Source organism: Acipenser ruthenus, chromosome 19 (assembly GCF_902713425.1).
Source record: "Acipenser ruthenus chromosome 19, fAciRut3.2 maternal haplotype, whole genome shotgun sequence".
NCBI classification, from domain to species: Eukaryota; Metazoa; Chordata; class Actinopteri; order Acipenseriformes; family Acipenseridae; genus Acipenser; species Acipenser ruthenus.
The window spans coordinates 22,518,126-22,540,062 of NC_081207.1; the positions used below are offsets into that span (position 1 = coordinate 22,518,126).

Genomic DNA, 21,937 nt, shown 5'->3' on the forward strand with positions numbered 1-21,937 from the left:
CCTTTAGTGATGAAACATGTTGTTTCTGAGAACAACTCAGACAATGCTTCCTACAGCAACACAACAACTTTGGTATGCAACAAAATCATTATTCCCCATGAACTCTTTTTGACTATTGGGCTTCTGAGTCTCCTGGAGAACATTTTGGTGGTGTTAGCCATTATTAAAAACAGGAACCTGCATTCTCCGATGTACTATTTTATCTGTTGCCTTGCCGTGTCGGACATGCTGGTGAGCGTCAGCAATGTGGTGGAAACCATGTTCATGCTGCTGATAGATCAAGGGGTCCTGGTGGTCACTTTCAACATCATCCAAAACATGGACGACATCATTGATATGATGATCTGCAGCTCTGTGGTGTCCTCTCTCTCGTTCCTGGGTGCCATCACAGCAGACCGTTACATCACAATATTCTACGCCTTGCGGTACCACAGTATCATGACCACTCAGCGGGCTGTGGCCATCATTATAGCCATCTGGGTGGCCAGCACGCTCTCCAGCACACTTTTTATCACCTACTACAAGAACAACGCCGTCATCATCTGCCTCATCACTTTCTTCTTGTTCATGCTCATCTTGATAGCAACCATGTACCTCCACATGTTCACCCTCGCCCACCTCCATGCCAAGCGCATCACTGCCTTCTACAAGAACCGGCGCCAAAACCAGGCCACCAGCATGAAGGGGGCTGTCACCCTGCTCATTTTGCTGGGGGTATTCCTCATATGCTGGGGTCCCTTCTTCCTTCACCTAACCCTGATTGTCACCTGCCCCAAGAACCCACACTGCCTCTGCTTTTTCAACCACTTCAACCTGTTTCTAATACTGATAATCTGCAACTCATTTATAGACCCCATTATCTATGCCTTCAGAAGTCAAGAACTTCGAAAGACGCTTAAGGAGTTGCTACTTTGCTCCTGGTAGTTTATGCTTTGCTCCTGGTAGTTTATGCTTTGCTCCTGGTAGTTTATGCTTTGCTCCTGGTAGTTTATGCTTTGCTCTTGTTGGTTTGCACTGTTTCTTATGCTTTGCTTGATAGCAAACACTAAGGAAATAAGAAATGTATTTCTGTTATAAAACACCTAAAGGCATAGCTGATTTGTGTTTCAGGGATGTGATTAAAAAAAAAAAAAAAAAAAAAAAAACAAACAGCATGAATAACACCTGGGTGTAGTGTGCCTTTAACGGACGGCAGTGCGATACATGCAAAGCACTAAGGCAAATATTTCTACTGTAGAACGTTATACATAAATATTGTATTGGTGTGTGTGTAATGCACTGCTATAGTATTAATAAAATGTCCCTTTATTCCCTTTATTACATACATTTTCATTCACTATGTAAAACATTTCAGTGGCGTTATTAGGTTCAGTTGAAGATTAGATGTCTATAATATTAATATCAGCTTTTTATATACAGTGCTCCCTCGCAATAAGCCTCTCGATTATAACGCTCCTCGAATATAACGCTCCTACAGCATGTCCCCCAATTCCCTATACTAGTGATTCAAGCAATATTTCTACAGTAAATACAGTACTGGTGTTGTTCAAACTATAAACAACTTCTCAGTCTAACTTTTGTTTCTGTCATTCCCTTTTGAAGGCACAGGTGTCGTTGTCCATCCATCAACAGTCCAAAGCATTTCTGTGTTCATGTGCATATTTGAGCCTTTTAGTCTTGTTCCCCTTTCTTAACAGAGGTATTCTTATTGCAGCACATTCTTTAAGTCCAGATTTCAAGAGTGACCTTTGTACTGTTGATTTGATGGACAACAACACCTGTGCCTTCTGTCAGTCCTGTTGTCAATTCAATGCTTGTCTTCTTTCTATTTCTTAAGGATATTATTTTCAAGTATTGCTCATCCTTGTTAGACAGCTTTTTGGGTCTTCCAGTCCTGGGTTTGTCAATTACACATGGTGTTTCTCTGTACTTGTTGATTATGCTATATATATACAGTATATATATATATTTTTTGAGGCAATTTATGGCCTCTTACAAAAGCACAATTAAAAAGATTTGTTTCACCTATGCAAGCTGTATTTAAAAGATAAATTACATGAAAATGTAAACTGTCACTGATATTCCACCACTTTTGCCTATAACTCATTAAAACAAAAACTAAGAAAACTACAATAAGTTATTTATAAGATACACACTTTATGTTCCCATTTTCAATTGGGAACATATTGAAAAGAGAATCTGAGTGTTTCCAATAAAATAATAGGAAAGAAGATTTAACTTAATTAACAGATAGCAGAAAATTATAATCGTGGGAAGATTCTATGGTCAGTCAACAAAGTCTCCAACCCAGGTCCTGGAGAGCTACAGGGTCTTCTGGATTTCGTTTCAATCGATCTCTCAGTTACTTAATTGAACCAATTATTGGCTTAATTAGTCAAGATTAACAGGTGTTCCAGATCTTTAGCCACTGATGATGTAAAGACACCAATGAAACCTGCTGGATAGGGGCTCTCCAGGACCAGGGTTGGAGACACCTGCTTTAAGTATTAGTCGACATTCCTGCTTGGATATATAATCAACCACTTTTACTATATTTCCCATTTCATAATGGATTTATTAGGTTGTCTCAATAATTCCTTTATTAAATAGCTTCTACTCAGTGGCACATGTACAACTTGAGTATTACTACTTGTTTTATTTACTTAGGAGATTTCTAATTTGCTAACAGAACTATAATGTGAATCAATTAAGTTCACCTAGAAGTGTGGGTGATTATTCTGATAGCGATAACAACAGAGATGGCAACTGCTTTTTTTTTTTTTTTACAATATTGTGATGTTTTTCAAAATGTTCTTTATCAAGTCAAATACTACTGTATATTCACATAGTTGTCATTGCGCTGTGTGGCAGGGCTTCTGCCCTGCTGCTGTAAATAGTGGGTGTGTGAGAATGTAAGGTTGGCAGGAATCACAGGTGTGGCCATTCCCCAATTAGCATCAATTACCAAATATGAGACATGAACAAGTATTTGGAGCTTTGGTACTAAAAGAAAGCTCAGATGGAAATTGTATTTATGTATATATTTAGTTACATATGTTATAACAAGTGTTATATATTTTTAAAAAAACTGGATTATTCTATAATTAGCAGTTATTATTCCTTTATATACTCATTACTTTTCAAGAGCAAATGTTATTAACAATGCATACTTCATTTTTTATGGATAGGTATTCTAAAGAAGATTATGTTCAGAGTAGTCATACGTTGGTAACAGATTCAAACATTGTTAGCTTAAAGCTTTTGTTTCAAAGTGAATTAAGGTTTTAAACCAGTGTTTGTATTACTGATTATTGACTAAGATGCTTTCTTTGTTTTAATTACTTAATTGGTCTAATTATTTGATTAACTGGACACATTTAACACTTCTGTTCAGGCCTCAAAATGTTTCATAGGTAGTGTACCTTCAATCAAGTGCATTTTTAAAACCATCAACTGTAAAAGACCTTGAAAAATATTAAATATGTCAAATTGAACAAATAATTAGATCAATTATGTTAATTGAGAGCTTAAGTTGGAATGAAAACCAGAAGACCCTGCGGCCATCGATGATGGAGTCTGACACCCCTGGCCTAGGCAGTAAAAAGTGTGATTTATGGAACATCAGTAAAGGCTAAATGCAAACTATCGTGCCTTGTGTGCAATATTGTAAAATGTAAAATGGTGTAATTTTGTTTTTATATTAATAATAAACCATGTCAAGAAAAAAGTGCAAAATATATTAAAGAAATTATACCTGACAGAGATTAGGACCCGGTTTTGACACTAACAAGGCTGAGCTGGGCCCTGTTTTGGTCCACAGGGATTCCAGCCTCTGGTAACAAGATCTCTAGCTGGTAATTATTTTGTGATTTTTATAGCCATTTAATTGAATAAATGCTTAAATGTAATTAAAACTGGGGATCGGTTGTACCATAAAAAAAAAAAAAAACAATTAGGAAACATTTTGTCAAGTGACTACAGAGTGGTTTTGCCACTCATGAGAATTCAGTATTTTTAGGAAAGTATGTGCCAAAGATAGTGCAGCGAGCTATAATTTGAGATAAAGACCCATGGAAATGATCTTTAGTGGCCTCGTGACTCGTGATTAACAGTCACAGGATTAAGACCTCAGAAGCGGAGAACATCAAGCCCATCAACTCCTGAAACTGTTTATCTGTTTTAAAATCCACTTGTTTAGTAATATTTTCTAAAGCTGAGGTTCCCAGAACAATGTTGGTGTATTCCACATTGATAAAAAAAAAAAAGAGAAACCGAATGTTTTTTTTATTTATTTTATTTTTAATTTTTTGTAGTTCTGGGTTCTTTTTCTCCAATATTGAGTTATTGTCATTATTCTACCACTCAGACGGAGTACAAACAATATGAAATAGTTAAGGAAATGTAACAAAGAAATGGAATTGAAACTCTTTACCCTGTTGATCTGAGGTTAGCTAAAGCAATTCTTGTTCTTCACATGCTTACGTGATGTATTTTACATAGGTTAACAGGATACATGAAGCACATTGGTTTTTCAGACTTCACTGTTATTCAGGTTAGACCTTTTCATCCAGGCTGAGGACATTGCTACAAGTCTTTATCACTACTTTCCTCCCTCAGTGAAAACTTCTTGCAATTCTGTGCACCAAACAGGTACAGTATACCCCTGTTACTTTCCGCATCATGTTATAAATGTGGCTTATACAGCTTGATTCCATTGTAAAATAGCATTTTTGATCTACTAATAACATTTAACTATGGGTGCATTACAAGATGGTGTTGCTATTTACCATCACATACCTGGGAAAATGACTTTCTTTTGGTTCTACTGCTTCAACTAATCCGACTTCTTTGTAAAAAAAAAATAAAAAAAAAATGACCCTTCATGGTGTGTGAACATGTGAGACAGGACTGACAAAAAGCAATTTCTCACAGAAGACACATGACGAAGAGGTAATGTGTTGATATGAACCATTTACCCCAGAGCGGTTGATGTGAGTGAGTGTTGTTTTTGTCTTTCATTAAATATCCCTTTCTGTACAATTTCGTCAAAAAAAAATCATGTGGATAGCTCATCAACAAAAGATACAGTAGCATTGTCTTGCTCCAGGGTGCCTTTCTTTTCGTGAAGCCGTAAACAAGCATCTTGTTAGGACCTATTTATTTAGTTATTTTAATAATCTTAAAGTGATGGGCATAAGAAAGTATGTGGGTGAGAAAGCTGTATTCTAAGCATGAAATCATGCTGAAAGGTATTTCAGTAGTTCTGGACAAACCCCTGAGACAGAGAATTTGAGAATAGTAATATTTTTACTGATGATTGTGGAGTGCGATGCAGACGAGTCATTTGGCCTCAAACCTGCTTGGTTTGAGGGCCCACCGGCTGGCTGACTGGCTGGACGAGACGAGAGACCCCCGACTGGGGGAGGTATATGAATCAATTGCGCATGAGGAGGAGTAAGTGTCTGGTTTATTTATAATCTCCTGTTTGGTAGTAGATGTCGTAATGAGTGTGGGGGCAATCCTATCTCCCGAACCAAAGTTATAAACTTTTATGTAATGGTCCCTAAATCAATGACAGCTGGAAACCTCCCTCAAGACCTGGCTTTGGTGACCATGGACCCTGAGCCCAAAAATGCACATTTTGTGAAGAACCTTAATGGCCCACAAATCAATGCATACCACACCAGCCACTACACAGAACCATTTGGGCCATTTGTCAGTTCCCTTTCTCTGCCACACATTTGTTTTTCTAATTAGGTCACTGGATACAAATCGCCTCTGGTGTGCGTGCATTCCTCGTTTATTTAATTTGTCTCAGCCTTGAGAAAAAATCATGTAGATGCCTGTAACTTTCTGTTTTTTCCTTGCTCCGGCTTTCTTCTCTTGGATACATAGTCCTGAGTTACCATTCATTATCAACTAACATCGCTGCTTTGAAACACTGAATCAGGGATTTATGATGTCCATGATGTTCAAGAGGAAACGAGTATGTCTTGTCTAGTGTTGAAGGTTTCAGTGATTCTGGCCCCTGTCGCATGCCTGTTGCTTCTCACAGTGCATTGCACACATCTGCGGGCTCAACCCATCATGATCAGCAGAATTGTGTTTTCTAGTGCTGTTTTTTTGCAAGCTTTCCCATTCCTGTAACAGCTTGTAGATTGTCTTGATGTACTGTACACATTTCACAACATAAAAATAAAACCAATTCAATTATACATGAATTTTAAAAATACTATACAAAACTTAAAGTCAATGACACATTATTTTACTAGAAGTCTTTTTCAATGTCTTCTAAGTCTTAAAGGCATACATTTTCACCTGTACGTGCATATCAATATTAGTATATATTTATGGCAATAAAGCATTCTATTACCATGGTAACATGGAATAATGATGTTTAAATACAATACATTTTTTCAGTCCTAGTATTAATAAAATGTCTGTGGGTGGTTATGTAATATTACTGATAGTAATACAGTCCTGTAGTCTAAATTGTTTTGTTTCTTAGAATACAAGGGAAACTATATTTTCTTCATGAAATTTAGTCTGTTTAAAACTGCTTGTATTGTTGCCAAAGGAGTGATGTCACGTGCATTGCCTATGATGTCATCATGAGCATATTGTTTGTCAAAGATGAGGTCACAATTTCGGTAATGTAATCAAAGATGCAAAAGAATGTTCAAGCTGCTTTTCTGGCCGTGTTTATTCAGACACAGACAAGGCAACCATGAGAAAAATACTGTGCTGTATCATGAAAGAGTCCTGGGGGTGTGCTGGATTGGACTGCAGGAACGGGAGAAAAATGATAAGGAGTCGAGAGAAAGATTGTGGAGGTATAATGAGGGAAAAAGGTAGGGGAAGAGAGAGGACCTGTAGAGGGAGAGTTAAAGATTGGAAGGGAGATGGAGAAAAAAAGAAAAATGATGAGAGAATAGTGAAAGAAGAACGATGGAGAAAAGAAAAAACTGGAAAGAGAGAGACTGGAATAAAGGGAGAGGAGGAAGAAAAGTGGAAGGATATAGGAATGGATGAAGACAAATGCATGAGCAGAGTGGGGGGAGACAAGGGGGTGGAGGGGGGAGTAGGAGAGATTGAGGTGGAGGAAGAAAAAAGGATGGAGGGAGGAGCAGAAGGAGATATTACAGAGGAAGAAAAGAGGATGGAGGGAGAAGCAGGAGTGATTGAGGTGGAGGAAGAAAGGGGGAAGGAGGGAGGAGGAACCACCATAGTAAAAGAACAGCAAAAATGGAAAAGAAGAAGGAGACAAAAAAGAAAGAAGCTCTGGAACACAGAGGCCTCGTTGAATCAGGAAATACTGCAGCCCCCAATCTTTCCTCCTTTACCGCAAAGGATAAGGCAGATCAGGGGGAGGGACAAGGAGAGAATGTGGTTTCTACCTCCCCTCACAGAAAGTCATCCAACTCCACCAACTTGGAACAGGGAGACTGACCTAAGTGAGTGGGAGGAAGTAGTGAAGGAAGAACAAGGGATGGAGGGAGAAGTAGAAGGAGAGATTGAGGTGGAGGAAGGCATCAAGGAAGAAAAGAGGATGTGGGAACCAAGAGAGAACCCTATCCACCCAGGACCCCCAGAGTCCCTCTTTCGAAAAAAGCGTCAGAGGGGAGGGAGAGGAAAGAAGGGCAAAAAAAAATGACTCTCCCCCTCAGTGAGCCCCCCCCCCAGAAGTAAGAGGAGTCACAGAGAAAAAGAGGAACATAATCAACAATTATTTTATAAAAAAATAAATATGACATAAACAAAAAAACTTTGATTATTTTTTATTTAAGGTCAATATTATATTATGATAAGAGTACTTTGGGTATGACCAGTGTAGTCTACTGGCTACATTGACCTCAATAAGTGATAAGTCAATATATCCTTTTGCATGTAAAAGTTTGCTGGCTTTATTATGTTCGTGTTGGCTAGTTTATTTAGTATCCCACAGCCTCCTTGCCAGGGCCAAGGGAATATCAGGTGTACAATGATGTACACCTGATATTCTAAATAAATAAATAATAAAAAAAACAAACAAACAAGAAAAATTATTTGCACAATGATACTTTATTGAAGGAGTACGGAGCACTTGGGAAACCTCAACAACAGCTCTTAATGAATTTAACTTCACTTACCATTTTCTTACAGCGTCTCCTGTTCCAAATAGACGATGAACCTGAATGCCATTGAGTCAGTATGAGAGTGCAACTCAATATAAGAAAAAAACAATCTGCAGATTAATGACTTTCCAGCTGCTTATAGTTTATAGTTATAATTTATGGATTTTCTAAGCGTTTATTGGGGGGTTACATGTTTAAAAGTGCCAGCCTTATACACTACCCCTCTCGTTTTACTTGAATCTTATAAAATCACTGTGGCACATCTGCTGCTTGCATTTTGCACTGCTCAAACTGTTTATAGAGGTGGCTGTGCTTTACATTATATTTTTCCTGCTGGGAGCTGTTTCAGAATGCAGTACACAGTGTTTAAATCTGCCTCAAGTAATGAAACCACACAGTGCCTGATTGTAGCTGGTGGTTATAGCTAATTAAATAAAACCAAAAATCCTGTCTGTCATGCACTTCCATTAGGCAGGTCTCAAATGTACCCTTTTCAAAGAAGCATGTGTTACAGCAAACAGCAATTTTAAATGATATGTGGCACAACTGTAAGTTAAAGAAAGCTTCCACACCTAACTTTTAGTTAGTTTTGCACCACTTCACCTCGAGAGTACATTGTCCTCAATACATGCAATGCCTGTCTTTAACCAACCAGCTGCCTTGCCTAATGAAATTATTTGCATACAGTCTCATGCATAGATCCACATGACCCTGCTGATGCCTTCCACATGTGCACATATGAGATCTGTATATTGAATGGAATTATTAGCTGAACAAAATGATCATGTCAGTTAAGGCTTTGCTCATATTTAGTTCAATTAAAATTACACTCTGCTCAACAAAAGAAAATAGAAAAGCCTGCAACATCAATGACATAAAGGACAAACATGGTGCTGGCAGGGCAGCACTGATTTGACGATCCAATTAAGGAACTTGGGTGTGGAAATCTGCAGCCAAAATTAGTAGGAGGACACATAAAGTACTGTCTGTACTTTATAGAGGTGTCTCTCTGTCTGTACTTTCATTCGTCTGTACATCACAGATGTATGTATGTATCATGGGAACACATTTTAATATACTTTACCATGATACTAACACATTTTTTGCTTACCTGGTGACATATTGCTTTTAAATTCCGCTTACGTAATTATGTAATGTCCTTGTTTTTCTCTACTTTTTTGTACATACCATTGATCTACTGTGGCTCTAATTTGGAGCTGCCCCTGTGACAGGGGCTGTACTGGTGCGTGGTGAGCCGAGGACACCCTGGCCGACCTAAGCCCCCCCCCTCTCCCCCAGGCGGCACTCGGCCAATTGTGCGCTGCCCCCTGGGAGCTCCCGTCCACGGTCGGCTGTGGAATAGCCTGGACTCGAACCGGCGACCTCCAGGCTATGAGGTGCATCCTGCACCCGACGCGGAGTGCCTTTTACTGGATGCGCCACTCGGGAGCCCTAATTCCAGTTTTTTCAAGTTCAAGTTTTTCTTATTTACAGGTCTCCTACTTTCACTTTAAACTGATCTTTCCAGGCTAGATCTATTTTAATTGTTATAGCTGTTTCTAGTTCTAGCTAATACATTTTATCTGATGCCTTCTTTATGCTAACATGCTGTCAGTAAGTCTGCCTTGTAATATTCCACTGATCAAGTTATCGCTATCTTGCTGGCCTCCCTTGAAATGGCTTTAAATGGCACATTTTCTGTCCTTGATCTTAGCTGGGGGTCCTATTGCCAACAGTCATGTACGTCTGACATCCAATGATGTATTCATTTCAAACATAAATTCTCAATTAGTTTGTCTCTGGTTGGAATTGGGGGGGGGGGTTAAAGGTTGTGACAAGCTGTATACAAGGAAGAAATGCTTTTCTGGATGTGAATGCTGATGGAGAAAGCCCCTACCCAGGCCTTTGACAGGAAAACATGGTTTGTATTAACTAACTTGTTTTAAAGTAGGGCTTATAGCTTTGAATAGTTTGATATAGATTCCAATACAGAGGAAACAGCAATGTGGTTGGTACATTGATTTATACAGAAAGCTTAAAAAAAGATATTCAGAGAATTTGACAAAATAGAAGGGGTGATCACTTAAACTTCATACCAGAAGGTCACTGGACTTTCCCAAAACATGCCCCAGTTGGAACCCACAGCCAATACTCTCTGCTTGTGTAGTTAAAACAGACAGAAATGGTTTGCATAATGGGCCTGATTTAACAAATCAAAGCAGGCCTTAAAAATAAATGCCTATAACTATGCAGTTTTCAGATTTATAAGAGATGTTTGACACCCATTTTCTTTAGTTTCCCAAAGGGGTACTTCATAAACTGTGTAGTGCCAAGATAATAAGTTAAAAAAGGTCTCTCTCTCTCTCTCTCTCTCTCTCTCTCTCTCTCTCTCTCTCTCTCTCTCTCTCTCTCTCTCTCTCTCTCTCTCTCTCTCATATGTGGCTGACAAATTATCCCTCAAGGCAATCTGAGATATTTAGGAGTTTGTAACAATGTAGGGGCTTTGAAGTTAACAAAAAGTTACTGTCCAGCTGCTTATAACTGTTAAATCTTTGCTTATTTCTCTGAGGGAGATCAACACAGCGAGTTTCTGAGCTGTGATTCACTCTTCATTTACCCAATGATACAGTAATGTAACTGTTAAAAACCTTTCTTTTTATAAAGATAACCAAAATATTTAGTCCTGTGTAATACATTTTCATTGTTCAAAGTTATTTTGATATTTGCATGATTAATTTGTTAGTATTTTTATGAAGCTTGAGTGATATATCAATAACTCCAGAAACCAGAGATACAATTACAGCCTTATATGCGCAGACAGAAATTGTAGAACTAGCAGTGTTTATTTTGTAACAACTGAAGAAGAGCTGAGATTAACACTGGAACAATGAACGTCAGTATTTATTTTTATTTTACAAAAAGAAATTGGGGTTGGGGGCTACACGTATTATTACAAAAAATCAGAGTAGAACCTCGCTTGGCTTTATTGGAGTGTGGAGAAGAATGATTTGTTGTCACTCAAAAGCCTCTGCTTTCTAAGGGCCACTAGTCTGAACTGCCTAACCCCACAGAGGTCATGTGTCTGAGGTCATTTCTAACTAAATTCATGTTGCCTATTGTTTTTCTAAGAGTACTTGCGTTACTCTGCTCGTCCTCAAATTTCTCCCTGACTGCACATAAAACTTTAAACCTGCAGGCTGTTGTTGTTTGTTTTGGCATTGACAGTGTTTTGTTGTGTTCCTGTACTGGTGGTAGTTTTATTATACATGGGTTTCATTCCAAAATAATAAGAATAATATTAGTTTAAAAAGTTGGACACAAACCCAACAACCTTCAGAATAAGAGTTCCCTAAACTCATGCTTTCAAGCTCTGGCTTTTCAGTAGCTAAGGATGAGGATGGATTGGGATAAAGGCTGTGAAAGATGTGAGGGGGTGGTAAGAAACCCTGGGTAGCAGGTTACAGATTAATCCAATGAAAAACACTTCCAACTCCAAGAGTATCTACAGACAAACTAACTGGAACACATCCCAAACCCTTCCATGCATAAACTCAAGTACATTATCCTCCCTATATTCTATTGAATGTTTCCCTAACCTCATCTTATAAATTGTAAATAACTACTAAAATTCTCCTTTATGCTCAACAAGGGATTCAAATTGAAAAGCAAAATAAACTTATTTTTGCTTTTAAGAAAATACATGACAAATAGCGTGAACAAGACTTTAACACCCCGATCTACACAGTGGAAGCCCAGGGTGCTCCCATTTTTAGAGTCTTACAGCAACCTATTAAGGCTTTATTTTTGCAATATCATTTTGGAGTTTCTTTGATTACATGATGTGAAATAAAATATCTACAATCTGTTCATATATATATATATATATATATATATATATATATATATATATATATATATATATATATATATATATTCCTTTTGTTTCAAACCTTAAATTCTAGGTGCTGCAAAAACGTTTTGCCATAGCTGTAGGAGTTGACTATCACATTTACTGTGTGAACAGCACAAAGTTGGTTCGAGTTTAAGGCTAGAATGTATGGGATAATACACAAAAGGACCACTACAAAAGTAAGGGTTTTAAATACCACTGTGCACCTATACATGCATTGCCAAACGACCAGATATTTTTTTAGTGTGATATGTACTTTAAGTTGTTTCTTATTAGTTTTAGAATTGTAATTGGTATATAACACACAAAAGCCTGATTCCCAGCACATAATATACTTGCAATACATGCTTCAGTTGCATATATCCTGAGACCTGTCTCTATGGTTTACAAATCAAACAATAAAGGAGTTAAATAGTCTAACTATTTACAGCTTTGAATATCCCAAAGCTATGTCTGCTGTCTTTGTTTTGCCTCTGTTATTTATAAACTCTAAGGACTAACCACTCTATCTATGGATCTCTCTGTTTATTAGACTCACAAGACCAGAGTAAAATGGTTTCCTGACACTTTACCACGTAAAAAAACAAAGTAAGTAGAAAATGTGATTTTGCTAAAAGATAGAAACGTTACGGGAATCAATTTGGCATAGAGAATGGCCCTTTGTTTTCTGTAAGCTAGAAAAACAAGATTTAAAACAGGGTTAGAAATAAAAATAATCTGAGATAAAAGTATTACGTTTGTGAATTTGTATAACATTAGCCTTCTGAGCACCTTTTATTCAGTGTTAAATGTTGAAGAGCATTAGGTCATGTTCACAACGCACCACGCTAAGTTTGCACCATTTTGTTTGTGAACGTCCACAGAGAATATTGCAGAAGTAGCAAGAGACCAGCAAAGTGCATGTCGGAGCTCTTCAACGAACCACAAGAGTTATTTTATTTGATGCTTTTAAACATCAGCATCTTGTTTTTTTTTATTATTATTTTTTTTAATGTGGCACTTAATCTTCTTGTGTGCCTGGGTACAGTTGTACCTTGCTTGATGATATACAGAACACTATAGTCACTACTGGAACAGATCAGACAGCATAGGGTGGAGCATTTATTGCCAAGAAACATCTTTAGACCTAAGGCTCAGTGTTATAATTCTTACATTGAAAATTTAATACACCGTGACTATCAGAGAAATAGAATGTTAAAAAAATACCCATGTAGGGCAGCTAATCAAGTAAGCCATTGATAAGATGGTATAATGGTTGTACTATTATATTTGATATACTAGTGATATTTGGTAATCCATTATGGTACCATGACACCATGTCCACACAACATCCACACATATTGTCCAGTCAGTCTTGGAAATGTTGTGGCTTGCTAACAGTTCTGCTTGGGTTTCCTAACGAGAATACTGTGGAGATAAACAAACGTTTTTTGTTTTGTTTTGTTTTGTTTTCTACAGGTTTGAAAGCTGTAAGGTAAAACAAACAAGCAGACATAATATTTAAACTGTAGGCGCTAACCTACATGGGTTTATCCCTGGACTACCATAAAAAATTTGAATCTCAATCTAGGTGGATTCTCGGGTACTCTAAAATGCTCTAAACCTTTTACCATATATTTTTGATTTATGGATAAAGAAAAAAAGTTTTTCGCATACATGCTTGCACAGTGCTTACAATTAAAAAGACCTCTGTTGATTCTAAACTTCAATGTTGCTGATTTTGAATCACAGGGATTCTTTAAGGCCCAGCTTGACAAAGTTTTTAGATCAATCAGCTACTAATAACTGGACAAGATGGGCAGAACGGTTTCCTCTTGTTCTTAATTTTCTTCTATTCAATGAAACCAAACGTTCTTTTGACGCTGAGTGCACAGAACTCTTAACCTTACTTTGTTGACTGTAGCTCTTTAGTTATTGAATTGACCCACCTGAAAGAGAGTGACGTGAGAGGCATTGTACACTGCAGTCACATCTGTTCTTGGTCCCTATTCAGAAAATGTCCCTTTTCTGTTTGGTAATTTACTTTGTATTGATTAAGGTAAGTTACAGCTGCCAGATCAGACAGAAAAGAAATCTGAAATATGTAAAATACATCTAGGGTATACCAGTCATGTATCAAAATTGTATCTCTAAAAATGGATTTAAAGTTTTTCTCTTTACTATTTTCTAAGCATAGTCAAACTTTGAACAGCCAATCATAAGATATACTGCTGTGATAAAAAGGAAATGTAGTAATACTAATGTCCTACTGTAAACACAAACTATCGCTTAAATATATATGGATAAGAGTGTTTTCCCTGAAGTCCCTGTAAACAGGTTTGGATTCTATTCTTGGAACTGAATAACTATATATATATATATATATATATATATATATATATATATATATATATATTCCGTATATAGTGTCTCCCTTATGGTGTCTCCCTGGAACTGAAAAATCTATCTGTTAATATCTGTTTCCAAATCAACGGCCCAACATGAACAGAAATACCACAATACAGAAATCTCACAATACAGAAATCTCACAATACAGAAATCACACAATACAAAAATCTCACAATACAGAAATCTCACAATGCTCTTTGTTTCCAGAAAAAAAGAGTCTTCAAAGACCAGTAAGACTTTCACATTTAACATTTAATCTGAGGATGTACAGACTCATATCAAATCGAGAGTAATGCTAGAGCCAAGTAAGAATACGAGGCAGAGCAACTACTGCGACTCTCTATACAGGACTGAACTTTATAGGAAAACTAAGATATCACCACAACAATCCCAATTTTTGCAATGCCATTCTACGTTTCTGTTTCTGTAGAGAAATTGACACATATGCATATATAAATGTTACTTGCATCCGTTAATAGGTTAGGAGAAATAAAAAGTCAAAAAGTGGACAACATTCTTCAGTTACAGTATATAAAGATGTGATATCTAGAAAAGGCGACAATTTATAAAAACAATGGGTTAACTTGTCCCCTTTTATAAAAATCATGTTACTAGTAGTTACCCGTTGCAATAAGAATGGTGGTGGTGGGTGGAGTTAACCTCAAGTTTTTATAACCTTGCCCCCTTTATAGATATCACGTCTTTATATGGCTGACCCACGTAATTGTACACACAGAATGAAATGTTTTTGATCAGATTTTTGTCTATGTGGCCAATGGCTGTCTCTAGTGGTGCTTTAGTTATATATGTTATAGTTATGGTGTGTTTTTCAGCTTTACTGGATGTCTCTGGGGGGTGAAAAAGGATTTTTCAATTAAGATATTGAAAGGTAATTTTTTTGCCATGCCAATTGAGATAATCATGAAAACAGATTGAAAGAGTTGATATTCTTTCAGGACTATAGACCTGTTTCCACTGTATATTAATGGAGGGGGGTGACCCAAGGTGCCTCATTTACATTTTTACAGACAATCCAGTTCCCTTCGAAACACTGGCTTTTGTTCTCCTCTTGTTCTTGCCATGACATTATCAAGACAGACCCACAGGCTGCACATTTTTGGGAACTAGGCGTGTGATTCTCTTATCTCTATGCAGCACCCCAACAATAAAGAGAGGGCTGTTTCCTGGGTCATGTGAGGACTCGGAGGACCAGGGGCCGGGTGGGTGAGTCATTTTTCTCCCTGTTTGCCTTTTGAAACAATTTTATTGTTATATAACATAGGGAGGAACCAAACATTATAAATGCTGAATGTATCCTCAAGCAACCTCCAGCACTGTACAAAACGAAATGGAATATGTATATATTATAACAAAATATGAACTAGTCATAAGTCCGAGCCCACTACCAAAAGCCCTTAAACTGCCTAATGTGAAGACTGACAAATAATTCAATTTAGATGTGAAATTGCAAAATTATTTTTTTTGATAATTCTACATCTAATGGATATTTTTCCTTTGTATGTGGTATTTGCCTGGTGATTACCATTGAACATTGCCTGAAAATGCCTAGTAAGCAGCTACATTGACCAATGAAATAAAATGTCAACAAATAACACAAGAAAGGCTTCTGTTTTAACTGCTCCTCCCCAGAAGATAACAGGGACACAATTCGCAATCACTTAGGGATTATTTTGCATAATACTTCTTTTTAAATCTTTTTATTATTCCATGTTGTGTTCTTAATCATAATTGCATTACTGTTTCTGCACTCATTTGGCATGTTTAATAAAGGCACCATTATATTTGAGAAAAAGATCATTCTACATGATACAGAAAGATAAGGACATGGCTAAACTGATAACATTTTATTTTGGGCCCTGTGAAATTGTTGTGCCATTCATTAAGGCACCGCTTTGTAGTTTCAGAAGTTAGAATTTTTTCCTCTAGCTGTTTTGTTTTAATACACAACACTATATTTAGAAGTGAACCATGTGACTGATAGAGCAGCTATGTGTTAGTTTGTGGGTTGTAGAATTTGTAGAAGCTCTGTATCAGAAAGTGGTGTGAATGCACTCAGAAATTCTGAGTGCATTCAGTGGTGTCAGAAGCGACTGGTGACCGATATGGGGAAGATGACAGCTGCAGAGGACTGAGACTTCTGAAATGCATAAATGAATATGCACAATAACATTATGCTGAGTGACTATCATTTTTAGCTGGGGTGTCGCTCTATATTGAATCACCAAATGTTATTTTTCAGTTAAGTTATTGTCCCTAGTTTTGGTTGATTTCAATGCCGCATTTATACTATTGACTATACTATTTGCTTGTCATTATCCAGGCATATTTTATAGCTTCTAGGTGTGTGGGGGTCTATACAAGGTCCAGTTGTATTTAGCATCAATATGCTTCCTTTGGGTGGCGTCAAATAAAACAAAAGCAGCTTTTTATTATTTACATAACGTAGCTAGAGTTCAAAGCTGCCTTATCGTTTCTGATATTAAAACACTGATGTATGCACTAGTATACCATAGTGTAATGACTATTGCTCTGCCCTCGATACTGGTCTTCCATATACTTCCTCAGCCAGATTGCACCATTTCCAAAATGCAGCTGAGTAACCCCGATCTTGCATTTGCACCACATAACATTTCACATAGATTTTAAAATGATTATTTAGTCTTCAACCGTTTGGTGCCACCCCCTTGTATATACAGTGCCTTGCGAAAGTATTCGGCCCCCTTGAACTTTGCGACCTTTTGCCACATTTCAGGCTTCAAACATAAAGATATGAAACTGTAATTTTTTGTGAAGAATCAACAACAAGTGGGACACAATCATGAAGTGGAACGAAATTTATTGGATATTTCAAACTTTTTTAACAAATAAAAAACTGAAAAATTGGGCGTGCAAGATTATTCAGCCCCTTTACTTTCAGTGCAGCAAACTCTCTCCAGAAGTTCAGTGAGGATCTCTGAATGATCCAATGTTGACCTAAATGACTAATGATGATAAATAGAATCCACCTGTGTGTAATCAAGTCTCTGTATAAATGCACCTGCACTGTGATAGTCTCAGAGGTCCGTTTAAAGCGCAGAGAGCATCATGAAGAACAAGGAACACACCAGGCAGGTCCGAGATACTGTTGTGGAGAAGTTTAAAGACGGATTTGGATACAAAAAGATTTCCCAAGATTTAAACATCCCAAGGAGCACTGTGCAAGCGATAATATTGAAATGGAAGGAGTATCAGACCACTGCAAATCTACCAAGACCTGGCCGTCCCTCTAAACTTTCAGCTCATACAAGGAGAAGACTGATCAGAGATGCAGCCAAGCGGCCCATGATGAACTCTGGATGAACTGCAGAGATCTACAGCTGAGGTGGGAGACTCTGTCCATAGGACAACAATCAGTCGTATACTGCACAAATCTGGCCTTTATGGAAGAGTGGCAAGAAGAAAGCCATTTCTTAAAGATATCCATAAAAAGTGTCGTTTACAGTTTGCCACAAGCCACCTGGGAGACACACCAAACATGTGGAAGAAGATGCTCTGGTCAGATGAAACCAAAATCAAACTTTTTGGCAACAATGCAAAACGTTATGTTTGGCGTAAAAGCAACACAGCTCATCACCCTGAACACACCATCCCCACTGTCAAACATGGTGGTGGCAGCATCATGGTTTGGGCCTGCTTTTCTTCAGCAGGGACAGGGAAGATGGTTAAAATTGATGGGAAGATGGATGGAGCCAAATACAGGACCATTCTGGAAGAAAACCTGATGGAGTCTGCAAAAGACCTGAGACTGGGACGGAGATTTGTCTTCCAACAAGACAATGATCCAAAACATAAAGCAAAATCTACAATGGAATGGTTCACAAATAAACATATCCAGGTGTTAGAATGGCCAAGTCAAAGTCCAGACCTGAATCCAATCGAGAATCTGTGGAAAGAACTGAAAACTGCTGTTCACAAATGCTCTCCATCCAACCTCACTGAGCTCGAGCTGTTTTGCAAGGAGGAATGGGCAAAAATTTCAGTCTCTCGATGTGCAAAACTGATAGAGACATACCCCAAGCGACTTACAGCTGTAATCGCAGCAAAAGGTGGCGCTACAAAGTATTAACTTAAGGGGGCTGAATAATTTTGCACGCCCAATTGTTCAGTTTTTTATTTGTTAAAAAAGTTTGAAATATCCAATAAATTCCGTTCCACTTCATGATTGTGTCCCACTTGTTGTTGATTCTTCACAAAAAATTACAGTTTCATATCTTTATGTTTGAAGCCTGAAATGTGGCAAAAGGTCGCAAAGTTCAAGGGGGCCGAATACTTTCGCAAGGCACTGTATTTGACCTTCTGGTACCTTATGAACCCACCCTCTCTCTTTGGTCCTCCAAGCAAGGCTTGCTGGTTGCTCCCCTTTCTAGGTTAATATTACTGTTTTTCAACCAGTAATGGAATACACTTCCATGGGCATTAGAGACCTGGGGACCCTTTTTATACTCAGGAACTGGCTAATTATTTGTATCCAAAGCATTTACTGTTTTATGAGTAGTTTTTTAGTTGTCTCTCCCTGAAGACAGTGGTCAGGATACAGTAGTCCCAGATCGCTGTAATGGAATCTATATCCAAAACTATACAAGGCAGGCATTAGGACTGTGGCTCTCCTAGACTAAACATAATATTTAAGGAAATGATTTCAAAACATAATTTTGTTGCAGTAACAGAAGAAATCTGCTGGCCACAGTGTTAATCTGGCACCCTAAAAAGCTACCAGCATGACAGAGGGCCTGGGGCATAAGGTAATTTTGAAACTACTTTTAAACCTTACAGGAGACCACATAGTGAAATCAGTGAACTACATAATGTTTTTTTTGTTTTTTTTTTTTTTTTTTTGTTTTTTTGTTTTGTTTTTTTTACGAGGATGAGTTAATGGACAAGTGAGTGACCTATAAATCACACTGCAATAAACAGCCCCCAAAATAAATCCAGGCCTATGCATATGTAGCAATGCCACAAAGACACCACCAGAGGGAGGCCTTATCCTTGCATGTTGTAAGGCCATGAAAAACATTCCCATTACATAAAACAGGATGACAGATAGATAAGTGAGTGCTTATAACACCAGTTTTTTTGTCAGCTATTTACTTTACGCCATGCACCAACATAACTTTCTATAAGCTAAATAGTCACTGTGTTCTAACAGTAATAAATATGTATGTCATTGAACACTACCAATTCAAAATGGCATGCAGCTTGTTACTAAACTGAAGGCCACTGGAAGACAATATTTATCTGATGCTTGCAGTATTAACCAGCGTAAGATGACTTTTTATCGCATGGTTAAAGTTAGCCACTTTATCCCATTGCGAAAAAATAGCCTTTTATATAAGTGCTGTACCTATTTAATATTTAATTAAAAGCTGTGGTCAATAAGAACAAGGGGAAATGTCTTTTTTAAAAATAAATTCCATTTTTTAAAATAAATAAATAAATACATATCAGTACTTAAAGGCTCCTTGACTTCTTAACCCAACACCTGTTGGTGAGCAATATATGTTGCATGTAATGAAATCAAAACAGCAGAAATGTTGCACACCAAAAAGAAAACAGTGGATTAGATCAGTTAACAAAATACATGCAGTCATTGCTCATTTGAAACAGTAACTATTAAAATGATATCTGAGAACTGCCCCTCAGGTGTAGTACAGGTGTCCCTATTGAACCCATCTGTCAAATACAAAAGTACTGAGCCTACTTTGAAACTTGTAAATTCAGACTTATAGTTTCCATATTGTCAAGGTAGCAGAAACTGGCACGTGACTTTACCTGCGATGTATCTGTTTTCTGAGGAATCTTACTTATCTTTAAATAGTTTTTACAGTTTCACTATTAAGCTTAAAGCAACTCCAGTTTTTTTTCAAGTTACCCAAGTACACGCCCTCCTTCAACACAGACTATCCTAAGAGGATCAGAGAGTTACCCTCGGGTGCAGTGCAGATGTCCCTACTCACCCCATCTGTCAAATGGAAAAGCACTGAAATCACTTTGAAACTTTTCAATCAATTCTCTCACGTTCAAATGGCATGACAAGTTATTCAAGTAAAATGAGCACATCCAAAATGCACACTAATCGTGACAATAAGAACAGAGTAGATTTACAGAGAGAGATTTACAGAGAGGGCACCGACTGGCACCTATTTTGATTGATGTGCACAACAATAGAGACAGTTTTGACCAATCACAAAACGTTTTCATTAACAGTTACTAATTCAAACAGGCTTGATAATATAACAATGTCAGACAAAATTATCTAGAGGATAGAAAATGTATCCTCATGGACTGATTTACCTCGTCCTGCTCTTTATGTAGTTTGGTATTTTCTCAGTCATAACTATCTAACAAAATTCATTTGCTCCTGATAGCTGCTTAACCCAATATTTAATTGATTTCAAAACTTCTTAGATCTATGCATTCTTTGCATGAATTTTCCATGCAAATTGAGAATTTAAACCATTCTGGAAAGGTTCAGGAGGGTCAAGTTGTTTAGAAATTCATTTTTGCATTTATATCACCTTGTAATATTCCTAAAGAAATAATTAGTAATATTATAGTCAGGCACTAACACCTGACACAGTGGGAATTACCAAAGATAATGGAGAGTTTAACACAACTGAGCCAGAGGTTGGTAATCTCTTGTAATCTACCCACCCATGATCTCTGGTAATTCCTGTTGAGGGGGTATTATTGCAGTTATATGTTAGTGAAGACATGGCCATCTTCATTCACAGTATTTCTACATGGGGGAAAATAGTTCCTTTGTTCTCCTTTTTGGTGCGCAGGGATATTACTACCAGATGGTGATGAGGTCTCAGTCAGGTTATCAGGATAGCCAGTCATCTTAAATGTATGACATTAATAATGCTGACCTCCCTAGCAGATTTATATTTGGTAACATCTGCTTATAAGTGTCTCACAATTCTAGAATGGAGTGAACATCTGAAAATTCTTTACTCCTCAAACGGTTCTGCAATTTAAATGCAACATGTATTTTCTGCTCACCGGGACAGTCCTATGAGATGAATCCTCTTATTCTGATTGTGATCCAGTGGACAACAGACAATCCCTCACTGAATAACATTCGTGACATACTCAGTATTACCATTCGTATTGAATATATAACCAGTATTGTTGCAGTCATGCTCTGAAATCTCCAATAATACCTTTTAGAAACACTAAGGTTGAAAACAGTGAGTTGCGTTGTCATTGTTTCCTCCCTGCCCCCAACTAGGCTCGGCAAGACAGCCCTGGCACAGTAATTCTCTGGATACAGCTCCTGGGTGGGTCTACAATGAACCATGAATATTCCTTTAGGCTGCTACAAAGCCCCTGTAGCTAAACAATGAAGCAGCAGCTTCCCCATACTGCTGTACCATGCTCTGAAAAAACAGCCTGTTTATATGAACTACAACTTCCATGCAGCTTTTGTAATTCTTTTTTTGCTGTGAATCCACATTTAATATGT

General features: G+C 37.5%; 1 protein-coding gene across 1 annotated transcript; it reads left to right on the forward strand.

Annotated features, from left to right (window-relative positions):
- Positions 1–3,706, forward strand: mc1r (melanocortin 1 receptor). Its single transcript, XM_058992644.1, has one exon. It carries the CDS (start codon positions 10–12, stop codon positions 922–924), a length of 915 nt encoding a protein of 304 aa, XP_058848627.1. The 5' UTR covers positions 1–9; the 3' UTR covers positions 925–3,706.
- Positions 3,707–21,937: the final 18,231 nt, after the last annotated feature.